Raw genomic sequence first — 10093 nt, forward strand, 5'->3', positions numbered from 1 at the left:
TTACTAACCCATTTTAACTCTCCCCACTCTGACACTCCAGCCCAAGATCCATTCCCTGGTTCTCCAGGCACATAAAGAAAGACATATCCCTCCCCTGGGCAGCAAGGCTATGATGGGAGAGAGGGAGAGCATGGGAGCATATGAATAAAATGACATCGAATACTGAACCAGGGAGTCCAGCCTCTACTGTTACTGATCTTTTCTTTCTCTGCACCCCAAAACAGAGAGTTAGCCATCTTGACAAATCATCTGTCCCCTAAAGATTTGATTGAGGTACCCTTGTCAGACAGATTACTATGGGAATTACACATCCACACAGCTAGAGGAAGAACTGTTCAGTCCTCTCTTATGAAAATGGACTTAGTCTTTATTAATGTTCCAAACACTGTGCCAGGCACTTCACATATAGTATTTCATTTAATGCAACAACCCTGCAGGATTGATATTAATTGTTTTTGCAAATAGGGAATCCAAGGTTAATTAGCTCGCCTGAAGTCATAAGCAAGTAAATGTGATTCTCAAGGATTCCAAAGCCCTTGCTCATTTTACTGGCCATGCTATTTTCTTGCACTTTAGAAAGAACAAGGACCCAGGCATCCAGCCATGTCAGCTGTTGCCTCCTGTCAGGTAAAGGCCTGATTGACACGTTCCTCCACCACTGTCCTTCAGAGAATAGATGACAAAGTTGAAAGTGTTATCTAGGACAGGGAGGAAACGGATGGAGTTGTGGGCTGAATCCAAGTTAGGGGGTGCTTCCCAGGAGGGAAAGAGTGCAGTAGAATGGTAGCTAGAGTTGGAACTGTTGGAGGCTGGAGGTCTATGGTCGTGCCCCTGCTGCAGCACCTGCATGGTTCTAGTGAGTAGACATTTGATTCCTGGTCTCAAGCCTCTGGGAGGGTGACATTAGCAGGGAATATAAGGGAAGTGGAGCCTATGACTGAGGGTATAACATCCAAGATTGTATCTGTGGGTGAATGGTCAGTATTCAAGGTGGTGTCTGTGGCTGAGGAAGTGGTGTCCAAGGTTGTTCCTGTAGCTGAGGGAGTGGTGTCTCCACTCAACGGGGTAACATCTAGAGTCTGGGAATGACAGTGCATCCAGTTGTGGGCGATATTTCTGGGATAGCCTTTCTCTACTTGAAGCTGCCAGTTGAGGCGCCAGTACTCTTTGCCCTTGAAGAAGTAGACTCGGCCATCCCGCCAACTCGTAGCAGCTGAGAGCTGGTCTGGCACTCCCGTAAATAACTTCTTGATTGGTTTGGGGTAATGGCTGAAGTCAGTGCGGGCTAGCTCGTCCCACTGCCAGTACCCGGAGCCCTAGGTGTGGGGTGGGTGGGGAGAAGAGGAGGATAAGGAGAGAGCTTAAGGATCCCCAGAGGTCTACCCCCAGCCCACTGCAATTGCAGATCTCCCTCCAAGAGCAAGTCTTTGCCTCCCAGCATGAGGTTGCCCACCCCTCCTAAGAAGCGATTTGCCCTTGTTTTGAACTTTATACCTTAAAGAGAAACACCTTTTGGTTGAAAGGCCAATAGAGAGCTGCATCCAGGTTAGGTTCTACCCTATTCAGCTTCTTTGGGAAGCCAGGAGATAGCTTGAAATTAATGTAGCGCCACGCCTTGTCTCCTGAGAGTGTGTGAGGAAAGAGCAAATCACCTCTGTCCTCAGGTGATAGCTTTGGTCCCCCCATTCCACCCTTTCAGAAATTTCTCCCTCCCTTTCTTTTATGGCTTTTGTAAAACTAGGCCCTCCTCAGACACTGTAACTAGTCCTCTTACCCTTAAAGAAGTGAATCCATTGTGTTCGAGGAGAGTAGACAGCAGCATCCAGATTTCCTGGGAGCCCCTCCCAAAGGTCAGACACTCGGAATAAGGGGCCGGGCCCTGAATCTGTCACAGTCCACACATAATTCCCCTTGAAAGCATAGGTCTTCCCACGGGGCCCTGAGAGTAAAGATGTGTCAACAAGTCAAAAAGAGAGATCAAATAGAAACTTGTGGGTGTCTCAAACAGGCTAATAATTTGCCCTCCTCCTACAGGCCAATTCAAAAATTCATTCAACTTTAATTCAAGGAGAAAATTAAAGGCAGAGAAGGAGGACCAAGAACACTTTGTTGTTCAGAGCATTTCAGCTTTGGTCCCCTCAACAAAACAGCAGATAGCTGTTCCTCCTTGAGAACCTCACCCACTACTCCAAGTGGCTTCCAAGTTGTCCTTCCAACCAGGTGCAACGCCCTCTCTAATAGGCATTCCAGTTAACATAGTTTTCTCCATCTTGCTGCATTTCCAGATGTGTTCTAGTGGTCCTGAGAGGGTAGCAACCTTGATAAACGCCTGGTTGGCCCACCTTTAATTTGGCTCTGAACCCTCCCTCTCCACACCACAAGTCTCCTTCCAACCCCTGCCTGGGGTCTAACCTCCATTGCTCATGCTGAAGTCCCATGTCATTCCCATTTGTCCAGGCCTCAGGGTCAGTGGGCTTCCCCCACTGCCTGCCAACAGTCTGGAGGGAAAGGGCCTCACCCAGCATCATGGCATCCAGTTCACCCCTGCAGGGGTCTGGCATGGGACTGGGTTCTGTGGGCACTGGGGATACAATGGGTAGTTCCATCTCTTCTTCTTCCTCATCCCTTGTATCTGGGCTCTTCTTGCCTGCAAGGTGAATAATGCTATTTAGGGAGAGAACTTATGGCACCTGGCCTCTCCGCTAATCTCCTGTAAGATCCGCTCAGAGGCCCCATAGAGAGGGGAAAAGGTAACCCTAGAGAGTTTCCCTTCATAGTTGGCAATATCATATTGATACCAGCAGGAGACATATTTTAGGTTTGAGAAACACCAGGAAGGGGGAAGGAGGTTTGCTAGAATGTGCATTCTCCATCCCCAAGAATGTGTGTGAGAGGAGAGAGGCCTGGAAGGAAGACTAGACATGGAAGAGTCAGAGAGAATCTGTTCCTGAAAATGAAGAATCCTGAATAATTGGACCAGAGGAAAAGAAAGAAACCAAGCTATTTGCCTCCTTGGAGGGTAGACCTGTTTCTTCAAGCCTAGAGAGATGCAGGTCGGACTGACCTTCATGCTCACTAGGGAGAGGGACTGACCATAGAGAGCCTGGATCCCTGCCACATCATCTGGGTGCAGCTTGAAGTAGGGCCTGTAGCCAGCGTAGACAGGGGCCATGAGTGCCTGGGTATATCGGGAGTGCCCAAGCCCCAGGGCATGGCCAAGTTCATGGGCTGCAATGATGCGCAAGTTCACCCCCCTGTAGGTCCCCTCAGTCCAGAGCTCATCTTCATCGAAGTGCACGCTGCCCAGCTCTGGGATGTCGGCATGCGCCAGGACCCTCCCTGGACAAAGGCAAAGGTGAACAGGAAGGAGGTCAGAGCACACTGAGCTGGAGCATACCCTGCCAGTTAAAAACTCGAATTAATCTATTCCCTTCAAATTTCCCCAGCTATATTCACTGTCTCTTGGATGCTTCTTTCTCTCCTTTCAGATTCCCCTGTCATCATCCAGTTCTCTCAAGGATTCCCATCACTGTCCCTTTATCTCCCAACCACTGGCCCAGTCCTCTCCAAGGTGTGCCTAGAGTAGGGGAATTTAAGGCAGGGAAGGAGGCATAAGCTTCAAAGAGGAGGCTTGGTAAGGCCACAGGTATGTGACCAACTGCTCCCCTAGGGAATGTTAGAAGGTGACTAGAGAGTGTAGGGTGCAGGTGGCACAAGGGGAAGCCTGAACATTAAGGTTCCAGAGTCACTGGGTCAAGGAGACAGGTCATTTCAGGGGTCTGCGAGGTGGGAGCTGAGAATATTGCCTACCAGGCCCATCAAAAGTATTGGAGCAATAGGGGCTTTGGCGACCATGAAAGGAGAGGCGGATGTCAGCCCAGCCAGCCTGCACCTCCCGGAATGTCAAGGGAGCCACATTGCTCCAGTATTGGAAGGCTTGAAGCAGGGCTTTCCGGGCTGTGTGGGGTGGGAGGGTGGAGGGCAGGTTCAAGATGCGAAAGGTCAGTTGCTTCTTTCTCCAGCGGCCTGGTTAATAGACCAGAAAATAGATTAGAAACACAGATCCTCTGACAACCCCAGAGAGCTTCCCTAGGTCTGGGCACTCACAACCCTTCTAGGCAGGTGATAACCAAGTGATCATCCATTCAACACTGAGCTGGTCCAGGTGGTCCTGATGCCACCTGAACTCCAGAGCCACACCACCCTCTCCTCTCCCCTTTCCCAGGCTCAGTCCTCACCCAGCAGCAGATATTTAAGAGTCTTCTGGTTGAAGGGGTCCTCTAGGCCACAACGAGGCTGCCTCATGCGGTCCCTTGTGGCATCATCCAGCTGACCTGAAACTGGCAGTTCAGATGCTTCCTGAAAAGCTCTGAAAGAGGGAGAGAGATGAGTTCAACAAGGCAGGGGAATCTAGAATGACTGGGAACTAATAGCTCTTTGGCCTCCTGCTGCCCAAGGTGGTAGCCAAGAGTGGTACGGAATCTCTGAAACTGTTGGGGTCACTCCAGCCCCCAGTACTCATAATTGGAACTCTCCCTTCCATTCTGCAGAAATGGTGACACTCCCACTTCACCTCCCCATTTTCAATCTCTTTTATCTGAGTAAGGTTGCCTCAGGTGTAGCCTTCCTCCACTGATGCAATTTCTAACCTTCTGCTTTGGGGAGTTATCTGGGACCCTGCTCTGCAGATCTTCCCACTAGTGCTTCCACCCAATGGCCTGTCCTCCCTCAGCTTCTCCCCTCCTGGCTGGACCCCTTCCCAGCCCAGCCTGCGCTGGGGCAATTACATGCACCTATGGACTATCTTTGGGCCTATGGGCTTTTCAAGGGACCTGAACATATCTGAGAGCAAAAAAAAAAATAATCCATTACATCTAAAATATAAAACTACAGAATAGAAATAAATAAATGCTGAATTAAATGTCCCCAAAAGGTAACATCATGTTAAGAATTCAACTCAAGGCCGGGCGCGGTGGCTCACGCCTGTAATCCTAGCACTCTGGGAGGCTGAGGCGGGCAGATTGTTTGAGCTCAGGAGTTCGAAACCAGCCTGAGCAAGAGCAAGACCCCGTCTCTACTAAAAATAGAAAGAAATTAATTGGACAACTAAAAATACATAGAAAAAACTAGCCGGGCATGGTGGCGCATGCCTGTAGTCCCAGCTACTCGGGAGGCTGAGGCAGAAGGATTGCTTGAGCCCAGGAGTTTGAGGTTGCTGTGAGCTAGGCTGACGCCATGGCACTCTAGCCCGGGCAACACAGTGAGATTCTGTCTCACAAAAAAAAAAAAAAAAAGAATTCAACTCAAGTTGCAGTTATACATATAAATTATACTTCATATGGGCTATAGCTAAGTATTAGTATTTGGGATATGATGTGGGATGGAACACACAACAGAGTGCTTAGGGCTTAGGAAGATCCAGTGACTGTGCTCCTTATCTTTGAATTCCCATCTCAGCCCATGCCCCACCACCCTAGCAATGATAGCCACCCATTCTCTAGATCCCCAATGTGGATATGGGTCAGGCAGAGGTGAGGCTGAAGAGAAGAAGGGATGAGAAGAGAGAAGAAGACCTTGTGACCTCAATCTTGAAGGCATGTACCTTATGACCTCTCACCTCAGAGCCTCGGTGATATCTTCTGGCCTGAAGTCATCAGGTCCTTCTAGAGGCTTCTGTAGGTACCCATATTGCAACAGGTACTCCTATGATGGGGTGGAGGTAAGCAGGTTAAAAAGAGGGTTAGTCTCAGGGTAAAGCTTCTTAGTGACCTAACAGGCCCCTCAGGAGAGGAGGGGCCAGGTCTAGAGGGACTAAGGAGAGGCACCTTAGAGAAGGGGCTCAGGTGGAACAAGGGAAAGTGCAGGAGATGGGTAGGGAAGACCATGGGGCAGAGAAAGCAAGAAAATGGCAGGCAGGCTGAAGGTCAGGAGAGGGGCTTGGATGGGACTGTGGAGCAGTAACCCTTGTCCCTCCCCTGGCCTGGGTCTCTCTTTCCCAGGGGACTCACCACAGCTGCCTCCTTCTCTGCAGGCCCCAGGGCCTGGCGTGACACTGTCATGGGGAGTAGGAAACCCAGCCACAGCTGCCACCAGTCCATGGTCCCGACGGACAAGAGCTCCTGAGGCTGTGTGTGCCCTCTGACCCGAGATTTCTGGGAGTCTAGGGAGCAGGGCTAGGCAGGGGGGCTCTTACCTCCAGTTCTTTGTACTCTCCAGCCTCTGGTCCTCTTTTTAAAACTTCAACTGAGGGGAATTGGGGGGAAGTGGCAGTGGGAGGTGACTCAGCCCAGAGATATGTTGCAATTCACCATTAACCCCTGCCCTCCCAGAGAGTGGAAGCCAAGGAGAACCCCCAAACCCTTTTCCTAGTGTCCTCTGCTGGAGATGGGAAGATATTTCATACTGGCCTGGGGTGAGCGTCCTGGCAATATGAGAAGCAGAATCTCTGGAGAGCCATCCCCTGCAGTTGGACATTCCTGTGCTCCAGAGACCCTGGGCCAGAAAATCCCTCAGCTTCAACCTTCAAGAGTCCCTGTCTGCTCTGGAATAGGAAAAATAAATAAATCAAAGCTAAGAGGTAGGAGACAGCCGAGGTAGCTTGAGTTTCAGGTGAAGGAATCAAGGGTGAGGTCTCAGCTTCTTTGCACGCAAGACCACATTGGGAACTTAAATGCTCTTGAAGCCTACTTATGTCTGCTTTAATAAAACGTCATTGTTTCAAGCATTTAATGAGCCCAGAAGGTGTGAGTGGAGGTGGGGTTTAACAAGAGCACAGGCTGGGTGCGGTGGCTCACGCCTGTAATCCTAGCTCTCTGGGAGGTTGAGGCAGGAGGATAGCTTGAGCTCAGGGGTTCGACACCAGCCAGAGCATAGTGAGACCGTGTCTATACAAAACAGAAAAAAGAAAAACAAAAATTATTTGAAAATACGCAAAACCCAACCGAGTGTTGTGGCGTGCACCCGTAGTCTCAGCTACCGGGGAGGATGAGGCAGAAGGATCACTTATAGCCCAGGAGTTGGAGCTTGCAGGGAGCTACAATGACATCACTGTACTCAACCCAGGGATTGTTCTGGGTTGTCTCAACAACAACAACAATAAAAAACCAAGAGCACAAAGAAGTAAAGGGCCCAGAGCCTGCCCTCGGGGAGCTTACAGATAGGGTGAGGCAGACTCAAACACCTGGAAAGAGGAGAGCCAGGATGCCAGGCAGGAGGTAACCCATCCTAGAGGTCCTGGAGCTGTGAGGAGGTTCACTGAGAAGGCAGGTTTTGAGCAGGGCTTTGAAGGCCAGCTAAGAATCAGATGGGGTAAGATTACTAAGAGACAGACAGAATACAGGTCTTGAGTAAAAGAGCAGAGCTGAGAGCCTGCTGCACTCGGTGAGTAAATCTGAATGATCAGGATTGCTTAGTTCACCACTGAATCCCTACTGCCTACCCCAGGCCAGCTCCTTGCTTTAGAGGAGTGCTTAATAAATCTTTGTCAAAGGAATGACCTGGGCGGGAGCCAGAGTTTAGTGAGGGCCTTGAATGCTATGTAAGGGAAAGAAGAAAAACTTACATTTAAAAATATCTGCTATGTGCTAGGTGCTTTATATATTATCTCATTTAATTCTCACAACCATTGTGGGAAGGAGGAATTATTCTGGCCCTTTTTTTTTTTTTTTTTTTGAGACAGAGTCTCACTCTGTTGCCTGGAGTAGAGTGCCGTGGCGTCAGCCTGGCTCACAGCAACCTCAAACTCCTGGGCTCGAGCAATCCTACTGCCTCAGCCTCCCGAGTAGCTGGGATGACAGACATGTGCCACCATGCCCGGCTAATTTTTTTCTATATAGATTTTTAGTTGTCCAAATAATTTCTTTCTATTTTTTAGTAGAGACGGGGTCTCGCTCTTGCTCAGGCTGGTCTCGAACTCCTGACCTTGAGCGATCCACCCGCCTCGGCCTCCCAGAGTGCTAGGATTACAGGCCTGAGCCACCGCGCCCGGCCTCTGGCCCTTTTTTATAGGAGGAAATAAAGACTCAGAGATGGAAACTTGACCAAGAACATGAAGTTCCTACCTAGCTTGGCCTATATTCAAATACCTCTATTGATTCCATAACTCACGCTCTTTCTACACTGACTCTTAGAGCTTTGTTCTTTCAGTAGTTAGGAGCTACTGAAGGTCCCAGTCATTTACACATCACATGACATTGGCATATTGTTCAAATGCACAGTGAAGACATAGGAATGAGGGAAAGGCTTACTGAACTATCTTCTCAGTAGGACCCCAATTCTGAGCCCTTTCCCACACCCTAGGCTGAAAGGCTGGGAGGCCACAGGGAAACCCTTCACAGCCCAGAATCAAGGGGGACACTCCTGACTCATTACTGCCCTCAGTGATGCTGGTCCTTCTGACCCATCCAGCCAATTGGGTAACAATTGGATGACTAAGTCCCAAGTGACCAGTGACAGGCAAGGAAGGACAGAGAGCCTCTGAGCAATGAGTGACAGAGGCCATCACCAAGGCTGGCATACCCAGGAAATGATGGAGTTTGGGGGCCAGCTCCTGCTCAGCCCCCTGCAGGGCTCTTTCTCATCACTCTCTCCCTCTTCCTTCCCCCTACCCTCTAGTCCCTCTTCTTTTAAGAACAGGACATGAACCAATTGAAAATTATAATTGTTTTCAGACTAATGTTTTCTTGTCTTTATTCTGTTTAAAAGTTATCCATCATTCATTGTAGTAAATTTGGAAAATATCAAAATAAACAAGAGAGAAAATGAAAACCACCAATAAATTCTACCCAAAAGAGAACCACTAGTAACATTTTGATGCGTTGACTTGAAACAGTCTGTAGACCTGAGTTCAGCTCCAGCTCTGCCTGCCTGTCCTCAATCCCTGGAGACTATGGCTGGGACGGAGGAAAAAGCGATTGGAACCACTGAGGAGAATGGGGCAGGGACAGGAGGGGGAGTACAAGGGAAAGGAGTAAAATAAGATGACTATGACAGCAAATTACTCCCTCTCCTTAGAAACCTCATATAAACAAACTACAAACAAAAGTGTGTGTTAATGTGTCAGTAAGAGGGATGGTGGTTATCATAAAGTGAGGGACGGGCACTCACTCTGGCCTTGGAAGGCCTGGGGAATGGAACCACATTCTAGCAACTAAGGAACCAGGAGAGGGGAGAGTACAAGAATAAAAGCTGCCAAATAGTTTACCTTATTTAAACCTCAACAACAACCCTGTGAGCCTGTATTATCACCATTTTACACAAAAGGAAACCAAGTCTCTAATAAGTTGCCTCAAGTCATGCAACTAGGAAGCAGCAGAGCCTTAGGGCTCTAAAACTGAGATCTGGCCAGCAGGGTGGCTCATGCCTGTAATCCTAGCATTCTGGGAGACCAGGGCTCGAGGATCACTTGACGTCAGGAGTTCAAGACCAGCCTGAGTGACAGTGAGACTCTGTCTCTACTAAAAATAGAAAAAAATTAGCGGGTTTGGTGGTGTGCACCTGTAGTACCAGGTCCTCGGGAAGCTGAGGCAGGAGGATCACTTCAGCCCAGGAATTTGAGGTTGCTGTGAGCTGGGCTGATACCATGGCACTCTAGCCCCAGCAACAGAGCAAGACTCTGTCTCAAAAAATAAAATAAAATAAAGCTGAGATCTTTGCATGGCACTCTTCAGCCTCACCAGAGCTCCCCCAGGCACCCAAACAAAACCCCCTACATCCCATAGCTATGTGCAAGGACTGTATGACTAATTGTCCCCACCACAGCATCATGACCACCCCTTCCACCAACCCCTACCCCTTGAGCCAGGCTGATCCAGCTCTTTTTCCCTCTGAATTTGTCATCTCTCACTGGGGGAGATGTGGGAATGTGTGGGAAGGGTTAGGACATGTGGCTGGACTGCCCCAAAGGAGAACTTGATTCTAAGATAAAAAACCCTTGGATCCTTTGGTTTGCTTGTTCCCTTCCTGAAAACGAGTTTCCCTCTCAGCCCACAATTGTGGCAGAGAGATTTTGCTTTTGTTTTTGTTTTTGTTTTGAGACAGAGTATCTCTCTGTCGCCCAGGCTAGCTAGAGTGCGGTGGCATCATCATAGCTCAC

General features: G+C 49.1%; 1 protein-coding gene across 2 annotated transcripts; it reads right to left on the reverse strand.

The window, feature by feature from the left end:
• Nucleotides 1-743: 743 nt before the first annotated feature.
• MMP19 (matrix metallopeptidase 19) lies at nt 744-6187 on the reverse strand. Of its 2 annotated transcripts, none has more exons than XM_012654569.1 (9): nt 6009-6187; nt 5618-5703; nt 4239-4369; nt 3811-4026; nt 3094-3339; nt 2519-2647; nt 1775-1939; nt 1495-1622; nt 744-1316 (listed from the first exon to the last, which is right to left on the reverse strand). In XM_012654569.1, exons 1-9 carry the CDS (start codon nt 6096-6098, stop codon nt 882-884), a joined length of 1626 nt encoding a protein of 541 aa, XP_012510023.1. In that variant the 5' UTR covers nt 6099-6187; the 3' UTR covers nt 744-881. The 2 variants fall into 2 exon arrangements, with proteins under 2 accessions (XP_012510023.1, XP_012510031.1); XM_012654577.1 differs by having other exon boundaries at nt 6012-6098.
• Nucleotides 6188-10093: the final 3906 nt, after the last annotated feature.

This window comes from Propithecus coquereli, unplaced genomic scaffold (assembly GCF_000956105.1).
Source record: "Propithecus coquereli isolate 6110/MARCELLA unplaced genomic scaffold, Pcoq_1.0 Scaffold111, whole genome shotgun sequence".
Taxonomy (NCBI): Eukaryota; Metazoa; Chordata; class Mammalia; order Primates; family Indriidae; genus Propithecus; species Propithecus coquereli.

What these genes read in the sequence shown, in the direction of transcription:
- MMP19 (XM_012654569.1), bottom strand. Translation starts at nt 6,098, where the DNA reads ATGGACTGGTGGCAGCTGTGGCTGGGTTTCCTACTCCCCATGACAGTG. An exon ending in TCTTAAATATCTGCTGCTGG is followed by an intron (nt 4,027 to 4,238) that starts GTGAGGACTGAG and finishes TCTATTAACCAG; the next exon opens with GCCGCTGGAGAAAGAAGCAA. An exon ending in AGGGATCCAGGCTCTCTATG is followed by an intron (nt 2,648 to 3,093) that starts GTCAGTCCCTCT and finishes TTCACCTTGCAG; the next exon opens with GCAAGAAGAGCCCAGATACA.